The sequence below is a fragment of the Delphinapterus leucas genome, chromosome X (genome assembly GCF_059928025.1).
Source record: "Delphinapterus leucas isolate spDelLeu-1000000601 "Yukka" chromosome X, BTC_Dleu_Yukka2, whole genome shotgun sequence".
NCBI lineage: Eukaryota > Metazoa > Chordata > Mammalia > Artiodactyla > Monodontidae > Delphinapterus > Delphinapterus leucas.
Window position 1 is genome coordinate 1,063,592 of NC_143150.1, and position 16,309 is coordinate 1,079,900.

General features: G+C 46.4%; 2 protein-coding genes across 2 annotated transcripts; both read left to right on the top strand.

Annotated features, from left to right (window-relative positions):
* Positions 1–760: 760 nt before the first annotated feature.
* On the top strand, positions 761–2,937 carry LOC111170737 (olfactory receptor 3A3-like; the record flags this gene model as incomplete). The annotated part of the gene is made up of 1 exon (XM_022566280.2): positions 761–2,937. A coding segment is annotated over one exon (762 nt), but the record flags the coding sequence as incomplete, so codon positions are not given.
* Positions 2,938–12,351: 9,414 nt separating this feature from the next.
* Positions 12,352–13,932, top strand: LOC111171210 (uncharacterized). The gene is made up of 3 exons (XM_089903902.1): positions 12,352–13,109; positions 13,425–13,550; positions 13,645–13,932. The coding sequence occupies exons 1-3, from the start codon at positions 12,772–12,774 to the stop codon at positions 13,850–13,852; spliced, it is 672 nt and encodes a 223-aa protein (XP_089760028.1). The 5' UTR covers positions 12,352–12,771; the 3' UTR covers positions 13,853–13,932.
* The last annotated feature ends 2,377 nt before the right edge of the window (positions 13,933–16,309 follow it).

Consider the following 16,309-nt stretch of genomic DNA (forward strand, 5'->3'; position numbering starts at 1 on the left):
GATGAAGAGCAGCTGGAGAAGTTAGCCTTGGATAGAAGGGCAGAGCCCTCTTCCTCCAAGGCAGGAAATAGGCAAGGATGTTTGCTGCTGTAGGTAGGTCTGAAGATGTGACATGGGACAAGATGCTGACGAAACTCTTGTCTGATGACCAGAGAGGAAAGGAGAGGGCATATCACAGAGAGTCTGCTAGCCCACGAGGAGGACTTTGGCTTTGACTCTGAGTGAGATGGGAGGCACTGAAAGGTTCAGCGCAAGAGAAGGAGGGACCTGATCTCATCACTGATCCTGAGTAGGGGTTTTGTTGGGTTGGTGATGGGACAATTTCAGGTAATTACAAGGTGCAGGGCCACTTACTCAGGTAGAAGTTTCTGAGGGACTGCCTTTGATATTCTCATAGGATGTGCATGTACTGTGACTTCAAGGTCTGTGCACCTCCTCTTGGTGTGAGGACTGATGGGGTTTCCATTCTGCTGGCCTCTCCTTTACTGCTGGTCTCCTGAGCCTAATTGCATTCTTCCAATTCTGAGTTTTATTCCCTTAAGCCTGAAACCAGTCTTCTTTGTCTCTTCCCTCACCACCACTCCCTTTTGTAAATTGAAACTCCAAACTTAAACCCTCATGTGACTCTGAGTTGGACTCCACAGGTGCAAGTTTCCATGCGTGGTTTCACGCAGCTGGGGAACGGGACACAGGAGTTGAGGCTTTGCTCTTCGCCAGCTTTCTGCTACTCTACATAGTGGCTGCGGCTGGGAACTTCTGACTCCACACTCCCATGTATTTCTTCCTGGCCAACCTCTCGCTGCTGGATACTGCCTATATCTCCACCACGGTGCCCCAGATTCTAGTACATCTGCTGGCACCAGTGTGGGTCATGCCCCGTCATGCTTGTCTCACCCAGATATTCTTTCTCCACTTCCTGGCTCCCTGGGAGTGCTGCCTGCGCACAGCCACGGCCTATGACCACTACGCAGCCATCTGCCAGCCACTGCGCTACCTAGTCCTCATGGGCCAAAGGACCCGGACAGGACTGGCTTCAATCTCCTGCCTGCTTGCTTTGACCAGTGCCCTCACCCACACCATCCTTGCGGCTCTCCTCAAGTTCTGTGGACCCCGCCTTATCACCCACTTCTCTTGTGACCTCCCTCCACTGCTCAAACTCTCTTGCTCCACCACGTGGGCCAATGAACTTGCCCTGCTCTTCTTCAGTTTTCTGGTGGCTCTGGCACCCTGTGCCCTGGTTGTGAGCTCCTATATACATGTTGTTGCTGCGGTTTTCAGGATTCACTCTGCCGAGGGCCGAAGAAAAGCCTTTTCTACCCGTGGTGCTCACATCACCATGGTCTGTATTTTCTACATCACTTCAGTCCTCCACTGCATCCTTCCCAGCTCTGCACACTCTGGCTTGAGAGACCGGGTTCTTTCTGTGCTGTATGTGGGCCTCGCTCCCATGCTCAACCCCATCGTCTATGGCACATGCAAAACAAGGCCACACTCTTCCACAGTGTGGCTGGCACATACCTGATGCTTTGGGACTTAATCCAACTACATAGGAGTCTGAAATTTAGTGTAGATGGTCCATCTGGTGAATCTTATTTTGTGTGCCAGGTTTTCCTCCATTCTAGCAAAGATCAAATATCTCTGTTGCATGTTTTTATTCTAAAACATTGTTTTTTGTATTGATAGAAATAAAACATTGTCACTGAATAAGTTGTGCAGTTACAGAAGTTCATAAAATGACAAAAAAAATACCCTTCACAATCTCACCACCTACAGAGAACCACTGTGAACATTTTCATGGTTTCCTTCAGGTGTATTTTTGAACTGCAAATGTATGTGCATGTGTATATAAAGCAGGGAAACAAAACTGGAATCACTGTGTATTTACAGTTCTGGACGCTTAGAGATTTTTTATTTTTTTCAACTACAATATATACTTATTATAAAATCATTTAGGTAGACATTTCTCCAAAGAAGACAGGCAGATGGCCAACAGGCACATGAAAAGATGCTCAATATCGCTAATTACTAGAGAAATGCAAATCAAAACTACAATGAGGTATCACCTCACAGTGGTCAGAATGGCCATCATTAAAAAGTCTACAAATAATAGGGACTTCCCCAGTGGCACAGTGGTTGAGAATTCGTCTGCCAATGCAGGGGACACAGGTTCAATCACTGGTCTGGAAAGATCCCACATGCCACAGAGCAACCAAGCCCGCGAACCACAACTACTGAGCCCGCGTGCCACAACTACTGAAGCCTGTGTGCCTAGAGCCCGTGCTCTGCAACAAGAGAAGCCACCGCAATAAGAAGCCCGCGCACTGCAAAGAAGAGTAGCCCCCGACAGCCGCAACTAGAGAAAGCCCGCGCACAGCAATGGAGACCCAACGCAGCAAAAAAAAAAAAAAAAAGTCTACATATAATAAATGCTGGAGAGGGTGTGGAGAAAAAGGAAGCCTCCTACAGTGCTGGTGGGCATGTAAATTGGTGCAGCCACTATGGAGAACAGTATGGAGGTTCCTTAAAAAACTAAAAATCGAACTACCATATGATCCAGCAATCCCACTCCTGGGCATATGTCCAGGCAAAACTATGATTCAATAAGACACATGCACCCTTATGTTCAGAGCAGCACTGTTCACAGTAGCCAAGACATGGAAACAACCTAAATGTCCATTGACAGATAAACAGATAAAGAAGATGTGGGAATATATACAATGGAATATTACTCACCCATAAAAAAATGAAACAGTGCCATTTGCAGCAACATGGAAGGACCTACAGATTAGCATACTAAGTGAAGTAACACAGAGAAAGACAAATATCATATGATATCACTTATACGTGGAGTCTTTAAAAAAATTATATAAATGAACTTATTTAGAAAACAGAAATGGACTCACAGCCATAGAAAACAAACTTACGGTTACCAAAGAGGATAGCAGAGGGAGAGGGGGAAACATAAATTAGGGGGTTGGGATTAACATACACGCACTACTATATATAAAATAGATAAACAACAAGGACCTACTGTATAGGACAGGGAACTATATTCAATATCTTGTAATAACCTATAGTGGAAAAGAATCTGAAAAAGAATATATATATATATATATATATATATATATATATAAAACAATATGTGTGTGTGTGTGTAATGGAATCACTTTGCTATATACCTGAAACTAACACAACACTGTAAACTAACTGTACTTCAATTCTTTAAATGGTTAAAAAAAATTTAATGAAATAAATAAAATCATTTATGCTTTACATAAATGTGCATTCTTAGAAAGTTAAAATTTCTCATAGGGGGCTTCCCTGGTGACACAGTGGTTGAGAGTCCGCCTGCCAATATGGGGGACACGGGTTCGAGTCCTGGTCTGGGAAGATCCCACATGCCGCGGAGCAACTAAGCCCATGTGCCACAACTGCTAAGCCTGTGCTCTAGAGCCCACGAGCCACAAGTACTGAGCCCATGCACATAGAGCCCATGCTCTGCAACAGGAGAAGCCACTGCAATAAGCCCGTGCACTGCAACGAAGAGTGGCCCCTGCTTGCGCAACGTGCCGCAACGAAGACCAAACGCAGGGAAAAATAAATAAATGAATAAATACATTTTTTTCTCATAATGTGTCTGCACTAACCACTATGAGCAGTTTTATGTGTATTCGTCCAGATTTTTTCCTAGGATATGCTAACCTGCATTTACAATATTTTTTTACATTAATAAGATCATATCAAGTACCAATTTGGCTGTTTATAATTCTTATTCCATGAATGCCATGTTCTTGTCATTTGTACAATTCCATATTGGATTGTTTGTCTTTTATGTACTGATTTCTAAGAGTCTTTTCGGGTTTTTTTCCCACATTTTAAAGATATTTTCTTTAGTTTACTATTTGTGTAACTGATTTTTCCTAACTCGTTTGTCTTTTCATCTTATTTATGGTGTTTTGTTCATAACAGAGTTTAACATTTTTGTATAATTAGACATTGATTTTATTTTATTTTTTTGCTTTCTTCACTTTGTATCCTGCATTTTTAAAAATTTTTTTGTAAGATGTTAGGTGTAGGAGTTTATTAATTAATTGACTTTATTTTTTTGCTGTGTTGGGTCTTCGTTTCTGTGCGAGGGCTTTCTCTAGTTGTGGCAAGCGGGGGCCACTCTTCATCGCAGTGCGCGGGCCTCTCACTACCACGGCCTCTCTTGTTGCAGAGCACAAGCTCCAGACGCACAGGCTCAGTAGTTGTGGCTCACGGGCCTAGTTGCTCCGCGGCATGTGGGATCCTCCCGGACCAGGGCTCGAACCTGTGTCCCCTGCATCGGCAGGTGGACTCTCAACCGCTGCGCCACCAGGGAAGTCCTCCTGCATTTTTTATTATCCGGTTTATAAAGAATTATCCCAATTGATTCCCAATTTGATGCTTTCACGGTGTTTTCTGCCATAAATACGTTTCACATTTCTTTGTGTTCAGACATTGATTCATATTTACTCATGCATGGCTTCTGGGTTTTGTATCATGCATTAATGACTTCATCAATGTTTTCTCCTTTCATTTTTATGGTTTCATATTTTCTATTTAATTGTATGCTTTCATTTATTCCCATTTCAAGTTTAATTCTTTTGGAAATTAATTTTTCTGTAAAAAGTAAAATCTAGACCAGCTTTCTTCTGACTTGTGTAATCCAAGTAATTTCACCATTGCTCTTAATGTACTCTTTCAATTTCAGTTTCACTCTGACTTCTGACTTAATTTTACATTTTCTCTCCAGTCACATCTCTGGCTTGGTCCCTTAGACACAACTGCTGGCATCCTGGCTGATAAACCCTACCTTCCCGTGAGAATATGGAACTTGTTTTTTATTTTGGACGTCAATTTTGCAGACACATATCTTGGCCTTTCTCCACCTATCCTTCACCCTACTACATGGTAGAGTAATGTTCCTTCATTCCCTAACCAGGTAATATGCTATAATTACAGAGACCTGGATAAATATGTCATGTGGGAATGCATAGTTCTTGCAAACTTATGAACTCCACCTGAAAACTCTCTCATCACTAAACCTCGGACTGTGTATATTTGCACATGTGTGTATGCAACCCTTTTAAACAAAATATTCACAACAACATTATTTATAATAGTAGAAAATAGAAAAACTCAAATGTTCAAGTATCCCCAACTCAACAGTCCTCTAATCCATTGATGCTTTAATCTCCTCTCTCTCATCCCCTTCTTGTCCTCACGTTATTCCCTGCATTCTTGGGAAGGCAACTTAAGCTGAACCAATCAAATGTCTGTCTGTCTTTCTCTGTCTCTTTCATCTCCCTCCCCAATCCCAACTTTCTGTACTGAATCCCTCAGGTCACTTCCTCAGAGAGGCCATCCCAGATCACTCAACCCAAATTAGCTAGAAGAACAAATTGCAAGAATATACAAAGGTGGGGGTTAAACTTTGGTGACGATGACATTTCAACTCAGTCGAGAAATACGGATTATAAACGTTATAAATAGATAACGTTCCAGGGCTTCCCTGGTGGCACAGTGGTTGAGAGTCCGCCCGCCGATGCAGGGGACACGGGTTCGTGCCCCGGTCCGGGAAGATCCCACATGCCGCGGAGAGGCTGGGCCCGTGAGCCATGGCCGCTGAGCCTGGGCGACCGGAGCCTGTGCTCCGCAATGGAGGAGGCCACAGCAGTGAGAGGCCCGCATACTGCAAAATCTAAAGATAAATAAATAAATAAATAACGTTCCAACACCTGACTAACCTTTGGGGGCAAAACAAAATTAGATTAATGTCATTTTTTGCACCCAAATAAATTCCTAGTGTATTAAAATTTTAAAGTACTAGAAGACGTTATGAGTGACAAATTTTACATTTTTACAGTGGGTAAGGCTTTCTATTGGACATAAACTACAGAAATCATAATGAAAAGATCGATGACTTAAATACATTATAAAAGTTTTTAAAAACCTTCTATATAGAAAAGAACTATGACCAAAGTTAACATGAAGCAATGAGGAAGGAAAGCATTTTCAAATTACAGCAAAGATTTGATACCTTTAACATATAAAGAGCACTCTCAAATCAATAAGTGAAATATGACTATTACAATTAAAAAATAGAAAAAAAGGATATGAATAGACAGTTCTCAGAAGAGGAGTTACCAGTGGCCAGGTGTCATATGAATATTGTTAAACCAGTTTAGAAATCAAAGAAAGTGAAACAATATCGAGATATGATTTTGGTTACTCTATGGGCAAAGATTTAAAAGACTGAAAATGTCCTGCTTGGTGTGCATTATGGGCTGAATTGTATCCCCCCTTAATTCGTATGTTGAAATCCTATTGTCTAATGTGACAGTATTTGGCGATAGGGACTTTAAAGAGCTAATTAACGTTATATTTATCAGGTCATAAGTGTGGGTACCTAATCCAATAGGTCTGGTGTCCTTATAAGAGGAACAAGACACCAAAGAGCTCTCTCTTTCTCTCCCTACACACACACACACACACACACACACACAAAGGACATGTGAGGACACAGCGAGAAGGTGTCTGTCTATAACTCAAGGAGGAGGCCTCACCAGAAACCAACCTGCTGGCACCTTGATCTTGGACTTCAAGTCTCCAGAACTATGAGAAAATAAATTTCTGCTGTTTAAGACACCTAGTCTGTGGTATTTTATTATTATTTTATTATGGCGGGCTAAGCTGACAAATAGAGGGTAGGAAGTAAGAAAATGGACACTTTCATACACAGTTGGTTGGAGTTAAATTGATGCAAACGTTTTGGAGGGCAACTTGGTAATACATATCAAACACTTTAAAAAGAGATTACTCTTTGACCCAACAAGGCTCCTTCTAAAATCCTATTGTACATAATGTGTTACACAAAAACAAATGTACCAGGGTATTAATTTCAGCATGGTTCATAATACTGAAAAATTATAAGTAGCCTAAAGGCCTATGTACAAGAGATTGGTTAAAATAACTATGGCATACGCATTCTGTGGAATATTATACAGCTATTGAAAATAATGGGGAAGGCACAGGCTTCTCCATATCCACTATGTGGCCCACTTCTGGGCCAATTTTGGGTGCCCTGTCTGGAAAGGGAAGGTCCTTCTCCTTGTCCCTTTCCTCCAGCTGCCCCTTGCAGTCCCTCCCCTCCTTTGACTCATTTGTCTCCTTTTCTACCACAATATGAGTTGATCAGCAAGGAGCTAATCCCTTAACAAGAAAAGAGGCCTACTTCTCCCTTGAAGTAATAAAGGAGGGCCAAGTCCTCAGACCACAGTAGTTAAATAAATAAAATTATGATTCCCTCAATTCATTAATAGTCAAGACTTTGCTATTGCAAGTGAAAAAAAGTAGACCAGAAACAATCAGAAATATTCCCATTGGCTTAAGCCAAATGGAGAATTTCTGGGTCTGTATAACCGAAAGGTACAGAGGTAGTTCCTGTCTTCAGGCATGGCTGGATCCAGGATTTGGTTTTCTGAGATGTGTCTTCTTCTTGCTCTAGCTTCCCCTCTGTCCATTACCAGTCTGCCCTCCTGCAGCCCCAAAAGTGTCACTGCTTGGATGGGATCACCATGGCCGGAGGAAAGCAGTGCTCTGATTGACCAGTCCTGATCCACATGCCCAGCCCTGGAATCAGAGGTGAAGTCAACACTACCAAAAAGATAATGGCCGAGAGAAAAGGAAAGGGGAGAATTTCTAGGGTGACATGAGGATTCCAGTACCAAGAGAAAGGACACAGATGCTGGGTGACAAAACCCACAGATGTCCTCTACAGTGGTGCAGACTTTTCATCAAATTCAAAATCCATTTCTAATGGTTTTTTTAAAAAACCAAGACTACGAAAGATTCTTCTCCTAATAGAGCATGTGCCCCGTTACTGGCCCTCCCATCGGCTCCCATCCCCTGACTCTGGGCTTCCACATCCACTTCAGGGGAGTGTCCTCGGCCTAATCCTCCCACGCAGACCTTTGCTAAATTAAAGTTTGCTAAGTAAGTGCTTTTAAAGGGAATAAACTGGAGCAGACTATTGTTTTCCAAAAGAAAAACATTTCAAAACTAATAATTCCTTATGAAAATATTTTAACAACATGGAAATCTAAAATCTAAATAGTGAAAGGTTTCCTCCCTAATGCCCAGTGATGACATTGGAAGCAGGGTGGCTCATTCCAGGTGGTGAGTCTGCCTATCCCCACATGTTCATATGGTCTGAATGTATTCAAAAACAGGAATATGCCATACCCACAATTCTGCAATTTGCTTTCATCTCTTTCCATATTAGTTCCCAGCTATCTACTTTGCTCTCACTGCCGTATGGTACTCCACCAGGATGGACTTGCTGTGATTTACTGAACGTTTCCCTGTTGATGTACATTCTACCGATTTTTGACAATGACAAACAATGCTGTAAATAACACTGTGGTCAATGCTGCCTTGTTCACATACACAAGAGTTTTTCTGTGATAGATTCCCAAAGGTGGGTCAAAGGATATGCATATCTTAATATTTAAAAGGAAATGCCAATCAAGTGTCCAGATAGATTTTACCACCACTCTGATAGTGTAAGAGTCTTTGTTTCTAACTATAGCCTTCTCAAACACAGAAGATTTCAGTTAATTAAATTAATCCAAAGAAGATGTGGCACATATACACAATGCAATATTACTCAGCCATAAAAACAAACGAAACTGAGTTATTTGTAGTGAAGTGGATGGATCTAGAGTCTGTCATATAGAGTGAAGTAAGTCAGAAAGAGAAAAACAAATACAGTATGCTAACACATAAATATGGAATCTAAGAAAAAAAAATGGTCATGAAGAACCTAGGGGTAACACGGGAATAAAGACAGAGACCTACTAGAGAATGGAATTGAGGATATGGGAAGGGGGAAGGGTAAGCTGTGACAAAGTGAGAGAGTGGCATGCACATATATACACTACCAAACGTAAAACAGATACCTAGTGGGAAGCAGCCGCATAGCACAGGGAGATCAGCTCAGTGCTTTGTGACCACCTAGAGGGGTGGGATAGGGAGGGTGGGAGGGAGGGGGACACAAGAGGGAAGAGATATGGGAACATATGTATATGTATAAATGATTCACTTGGTTATAAAGCAGAAACTAACACACCATTGTAAAGCAATTATCCTGCAAAAAAGATGTTAAAAAAAATTAAACCTACAGTGAGAACTGCTCTAGTCCCAAAAAGCAAATCTTAAAAAACTAAGACACAGGGGCTTCCCTGGTGGCACAGTGGTTGAGAGTCCGCCTGCCGATGCAGGAGACACAGGTTCGTGCCCCGGTCCGGGAGGATCCCACATGCTGCAGAGCGTCTAGGCCCGTGAGCCATGGCCGCTGAGCCTGCGCATCCGGAGCGTGTGCTCCACAACGGGAGAGGCCACGACAGTGAGAGGCCCGCGTTAGGCAAAAAAACAGACTAACAAAAAAAAAAACTACGACTGAAGAGGTTCAAACTGTTTCAAAGTCACTTAATAGGATCCCAGAACAAAGCTTAAGAATAAGTTCAGGAATAGAAACATATCCAGCACTCAAGGGAAATCTTACAATGCCTAGCACACAATCGAAACTTACCGGGCATGCAAAGAAGCAGGAACATCCAAACCGGTATGACAGAAATCTGTAAAAATGCATCGATTGGAAAGGAAGAAGTAAATGTGCCTTTATTTACAGACAAAATGACTGTATATGTAGAAAGGCCCATGGGATTTATAAAAAGAGCTATTACTATCAACTAGTGAGTTTAGCAAGGTTGCAGAATACAAGCTGTTTTAGAGGGAGCTTACCAGCTCACCCGAAACACTTAACCAACTGCCCCAGCACTTTTCTTTGCAGACCTGAAACAGGGTCGGTAAGCCACAAACTCTTACTTAGTATTCTGGCGTTATACGTTAATATAAAAATGTAACTATAGAACTAAAAAAATATTCCAAAATTAACACTGAATGGCAGGACACAATTTTCTTTTTGTTCCACTTCTGACATTGTCTTCAATTAGGTGTGCTACATGAATAGCTGAATCCCAGACCTCCCCTCCAACCTGGGCACAAATGGAAGAATATTAGGAGGTGCAGAAGCTAAAACTAAACTCAGACACAGAACAGCAGCTCAGTTGTATTTTCTGCAGTTAACATTTAATCAGCAAACAAAATACGTGGACCCTGAGCGCCCAAGGGCCAGTACAGGCAAAACACGAGGCCGCAACAAGTGGTGACCACTGAAGAAAGCAATGCTCTAGGGAAGGACGCCAAGGACACAGCACATAAGTTAGGGTTAGCGCCCTGGGGCCTGCTGACGCTAAACGAAAAAGCGGGTAAAAATGTACTGCAAGATGTGAACCACCGAGGAAAGCTGGTTCACACAGAAGACGATGGAACTTCGGAGTTGGCCAAAGTCTTCAGCAGTCAATCGGCTAAAAGGGACGGAAAAATAAAATTCAAGTTTGGGGAGGCACACGTCCCTCCCTGTCCCCCCACACCGACAATCCCAGAGCAGCACACTTCTTCTTTAGGCTTAACCCTCCCTTACAGCTCCACCTGGACTGAGCCTGGCTCTGGCCACCTGCCACCAGCCCCTTCCTAGACCCCTCTAGAACCCACATGACCAGGATGCGGCCCTCCACATTGAGCTCCTTCTGAATGGGCTCTGGGACTAGAAAGTATACACTCAGCAACTGCTGGGCGACCTCCGCGTCCATGGGCGATGGGAAATGCACAGTAAGGGTGCTGAAAGAGATACGGTTAAGGCACCACCCACACTACTGATTTCGCCTGTGCCTCAGGCTTCCTCCTCACTGAGACCCGCCTTCACCCCCCCACCCACCGGCTTCCCCGCCAGACCACCCCTTAGGCCGTCCACAACCTCCCACCCTATACACTGAGGCCACCCTGGACATCACCACCCCTACCCTCTGGTTTCCCTCAGGTTGGTTTGCCCCAACACCATCCCGTCAGCCCAGACCACACTTGGCCCATACCCTCCAGCCGCCCAGAGTTCCCTCCTTCTACACTTCAGGCCCCACCGCCTGCAGCCCCTCCCCACAATCCACCTCCAGCCCAGCCCCTGGCCGCCGGGCCCATGGGGCCTCCTGCAAAAGGATAGCACTGTAGCGCCTACGGACCCAGACCTCCGGCCCCGGGTCCTGCGTCTCTACGTGGCCCTGCTGCGTGGGCTGCCCACTGGATCTGCACAAGGCCACCGGCTGCACCACCTGCCTCTCCAGCGACGCCAGGGTTGCCAGGGTTTCCAGGGTCGCCAGGATCAACCGGGTCACCGGGGTCACCCTGGCCACCACATGCTGCTCCCTCTGCAACGGCCGCGGCACCTGCGCCTTCGTGTGCTGCCCACACGGCTCCTTCACCATCTGCCTCAGACACCATCTAGAACCGCTTCCACCCTCCCTATGAGCGGGGGAAGGAAAAAAACGGTCCCTCACAAAACCAACCGTCTAACGGCCCCTGAGGTGGGGATTCCCAGAGCGCCTGCGCAAACAGACCCCCTGGTAACGCCTCCTGACTCGTGATTGGTTCCCACCGACAGAGCCTGCAGGCTCTCCAGCCAATGGTCACCCCCTTAAGAAGCTCCACACCGCTGAGCTCTGTGTAACCCTGATGAGCCTGCGCAAACAGACACCCACATCTTCCGGTCCCTCTAACCGGCCTACCTCGGGCCCAGGCTCCCTGTAAGCGGCTTAGCCATGAGGCCTCCAGGTGACGCTCCTCCCAGTAGTGTGGCTGGAGCTCCCCAGTGCGCGTGTGCAAACAGAGCCCCGCCCCACCTCCTAAGGCCTCTGGGCACGTAAGTTTCCCAGCCAAACCTGCAAACCCCAGGCGACCCCGTGCACTTCGAAGTCTGTGTCAGTGCCAGCCTGGCCAACTTCACGTGTGACCAGCCTGCTGAGCACAGGTACCTGTCATCGAGTTCTGGAATGGAATCGGGCACCTGTGGGCCACGCCCGGCCATCCCTCTGGTCTCCCACACGAAGCTCGAGTCTGCATGTGTGTTCGTGTGCACGCGTGCGTGTGTCGGGATCCAGCCCTGCGGGGATGAGGCCAGGGATGCAGAGCGGGCGGTGCCTGCCCGCCTGGGGAGGGAAGCAGGAGGCTGCTGCTGGGCCCGCTGAGGACGGCATGGGGCCGGGCCACCAGGGGCTCCAAGGCTCCAGGGACACAGACTGCAGGGACTTCAGAACTCGATGACAGGGACCTGCGCTCAGCAGGCTGGTCACACGTGAAATTGGCCAGGCTGGCACTGACAGAGACTTCGAAGTGCACGGGGCTCGCCTGGGATTTGCAGGCTTGGCAGGGAAACTTACATTCTCAGAGGCCTTAGGAGGTGGGGCGGGGCTCTGTTTGCACACGCGCACTGGGGAGCTCCAGCCACACTACTGGGAGGAGCGTCACCTGGAGGCCTCATGGCTAAGCCGCTTACGGGGAGCCTGGGCCCGAGGTAGGCCGGTTAGAGGGACCGAAGATGTGGGTGTCTGTTTGCGCAGGCTCATTGGGGTTACACAGCGCTCCGCGGGGTGGAGCTTCATAAGGGGGCGACCATTGGCTGGAGAGCCTGCAGGCTCTGTCGGTGGGAACCAATCACGAGTCAGGAGGCGTTACCAGGGGTCTGTTTGCGCAGGCGCTCTGGGAATCCCCACCTCAGGGGCCGTTAGAAGGTTGGTTTTGTGAGGGACCGTTTTTTCCTTCCCCCGCTCGTAGGGAGGGTGGAAGCGGTTCTAGATGGAGTCTGAGGCAGATGGTGAAGGAGCCGTGAGGGCAGCACACGAAGGCGCAGGTGCCGCGGCCGTTGCAGAGGGAGCAGCACGTGGTGGCCAGGGTGACCCCGGTGACCCGGTTGATCCTGGCGACCCTGGAAACCCTGGCAACCCTGGCGTCGCTGGAGAGGCAGGTGGTGCAGCCGGTGGCCTTGTGCAGATCCAGTGGGCAGCCCACGCAGCAGGGCCACGTAGAGACGCAGGACCCGGGGCCGGAGGTCCGGGTCCGCAGGCGCTACAGTGCTATCCTTTTGCAGGAGGCCCCGTGGGCCCGGCGGCCAGGGGCTGGGCTGGAGGTGGATTGTGGGGAGGGGCTGCAGGCGGTGGGGCCTGAAGTGTAGAAGGAGGGAACTATGGGCGGCTGGAGGGTATGGGCCAAGTGTGGTCTGGGCTGACGGGATGGTGTTGGGGCAAACCAACCTGAGGGAAACCAGAGGGTAGGGGTGGTGATGTCCAGGGTGGCCTCAGTGTATAGGGTGGGAGGTTGTGGACGGCCTAAGGGGTGGTCTGGCGGGGAAGCCGGTGGGTGGGGGGTGAAGGCGGGTCTCAGTGAGGAGGAAGCCTGAGGCACAGGCGAAATCAGTAGTGTGGGTGGTGCCTTAACCGTATCTCTTTCAGCACCCTTACTGTGCATTTCCCATCGCCCATGGACGCGGAGGTCGCCCAGCAGTTGCTGAGTGTATACTTTCTAGTCCCAGAGCCCATTCAGAAGGAGCTCAATGTGGAGGGCCGCGTCCTGGTCATGTGGGTTCTAGAGGGGTCTAGGGAGGGGCTGGTGGCAGGTGGCCAGAGCCAGGCTCAGGCCAGGTGGAGCTGTAAGGGAGGGTTAAGCCTAAAGAAGAAGTGTGCTGCTCTGGGATTGTCGGTGTGGGGGGACAGGGAGGGACGTGTGCCTCCCCAAACTTGAATTTTATTTTTCTGTCCCTTTTAGCCGATTGACTGCTGAAGACTTTGGCCAACTCCGAAGTTCCATCGTCTTCTGTGTGAACCAGCTTTCCTCGGTGGTTCACATCTTGCAGTACATTTTTACCCGCTTTTTCGTTTAGCGTCAGCAGGCCCCAGGGCGCTAACCCTAACTTATGTGCTGTGTCCTTGGCGTCCTTCCCTAGAGCATTGCTTTCTTCAGTGGTCACCACTTGTTGCGGCCTCGTCTTTTGCCTGTACTGGCCCTTGGGCGCTCAGGGTCCACGTATTTTGTTTCCTGATTAAATGTTAACTGCAGAAAATACAACTGAGCTGCTGTTCTGTGTCTGAGTTTAGTTTTAGCTTCTGCACCTCCTAATATTCTTGCATTTATGCTCAGATTGGAGGGGAGGTCTGGGATTCAGCTATTCAAGTAGCACACTTAATTGAAGACAATGTCAGAAGTGGAACAAAAAGAAAATTGTGTCCTGCCATTCAGTGTTAATTTTGGAATATTTTCTTAGTTCTGTAGTTACATTTTTATATTAACGTATAACGCCAGAATACTAAGTAAGAGTTTGTGGCTTACCGACCTTGTTTCAGGTCTGCAAAGAAAAGTGCTGGGGCAGTTGGTTAAGTGTTTGGGGTGAGGTGGTAAGCTCCCTCTAAAACAGCTTGTATTCTGCAACCTTGCTAAACTCACTAGTTGATAGTAATAGCTCTTTTTATAAATCCCATGGGCCTTTCTACATATACAGTCGTTTTGTCTCTAAATAAAGGCACATTTACTTCTTCCTTTCCAATCGATGCATTTTAACTGATTTCTGTCATAACCGTTTGGATGTTCCTGCTTCTTTGCATGCCCGGTAAGTTTAGATTGGGTGCTAGGCATTATAAGATTTCCCTTGGGTGCTGGATGTGTTTCTATTCCTGAACTTAAGCTTTGTTCTGGGATCCTATTAAGTGACTTGGAAACACTTTGAACCTCTTGAGTCTTAGTTTTTTGTTTGTTTGTTTGTTTTGCGTTACGCGGGCCTGTCACTGTTGTGGCCTCTCCCGTTGTGGAGCACACGCTCCAGACGCGCAGGCTCAACGGCCATGGCTCACGGGCCAGCTGCTCCGCGGCATGTGTGATCTTCCCATACCGGGGCACGAACCCGTGTCCCCTGCATCGGCAGGCGGACTCTCAACCACTGCGCCACCAGGGAAGCCCCGGAGTCTTAGTTTTATAAGATTTGCTTTCTGGGACCAGAGCAGGTCTCACTGTAGGATTAATACATTTTATCATCTTTTTTGAACTATAATTGCTTTACAATGGTGTGTTAGTTTCTGCTTTATAACCAAGTGAATCATTTATACATATACATATGTTCCCATACCTCTTCCCTCTTGCGTCCCCCTCCCTCCCACCCTCCCTATTCCACCCCTCTAGGTGGTCACAATGCACAGAGCTGATCTCCCTGTGCTATGCGGCTGCTTCCCACTAGGTATCTGTTTTACGTTTGGTAGTGTATATATGTGCATGCCACTATCTCACTCTGTCACATCTTATCCTTCCCCCTCCCCATATCCTCAAGTCTATTCTCTAGTCGGTCTGTGTCTTTTTTCGCGTCTTACCCCTAGGTTCTTCACGACCTGTTTTTTTTTTCTTAGATTCCATATATATGTGTTAGCATACCATATTTGTTTTTCTCTTTCTGACTTACTTCACTCTGTATGACAGAGTCTAGGTCCATCCACCTCACTACAAATAACTCAGTTTCATTTCTTTTTATGGCTGAGTAATATTCCATTGTATATATGTGCCACATCTTCTTTGGATTAATTTAATTAACTGAAATCTTCTGTGTTTGAGAAGGCTATAGTTAGAAACAAAGACTCATACACTATCAGAGTGGTGGTAGAATCTATCTGGACACTTGATTGGCATTTCCTCTTATATATTGAGATATGCATATCCTTTGACCCACCTTTGGGAATCTATCACAGAAAAACTCTTGTGTATGTGAACAAGGCAGCATTGACCACAGTGTTAATTACAGCATTGTTTGTCATTGTGAAAAATCGGTAGAATGTACATCAACAGGGAAAACGTTCAGTAAATCACAGCAAGTCCGTCCTGGTGGAGTACCATACGGCAGTCAGAGCAAAGTAGATAGCTGGGAACTAATATGGAAAGAGATGAAAGCAAATTGCAGAATTCTGGGAATGGCATATTCCTGTTTTTGAATACATTCTGACCATATGACCATGTGGGGAAAGGCAGAGTCACCACCTGGAATGAGCCACCCTGCTTTCAATGTCATCACTGGGCATTAGGGAAGAAAGCTTTCACTATTTAGATTTTAGATTTCCATGTTGTTTAAATATTTTCCTAAGGAATTATTAGTTTTGAAATGTTTTCCTTTGGAAAACAATAGTCTGCTCCATTCGTTTCCCTATAAAAGCACTTACTTAACAAACTTAAATTCAGCAAAGGTCTGTGTGGGAGGATGAGGCAGAGGACACCCCCGTGAAGTGGATGTGGAAGCCCAGAGTCAGGGGATGGGAGCTGATGGGAGGGCCAGTAACAGGGCACATGCTCTATTACGAGAAGAATG

What these genes read in the sequence shown, in the direction of transcription:
- LOC111171210 (XM_089903902.1), top strand. Translation starts at nt 12,772, where the DNA reads ATGGAGTCTGAGGCAGATGGTGAAGGAGCCGTGAGGGCAGCACACGAA. An exon ending in GGCTGGGCTGGAGGTGGATT is followed by an intron (nt 13,110 to 13,424) that starts GTGGGGAGGGGC and finishes TATCTCTTTCAG; the next exon opens with CACCCTTACTGTGCATTTCC. An exon ending in GAGGGCCGCGTCCTGGTCAT is followed by an intron (nt 13,551 to 13,644) that starts GTGGGTTCTAGA and finishes TTAAGCCTAAAG; the next exon opens with AAGAAGTGTGCTGCTCTGGG.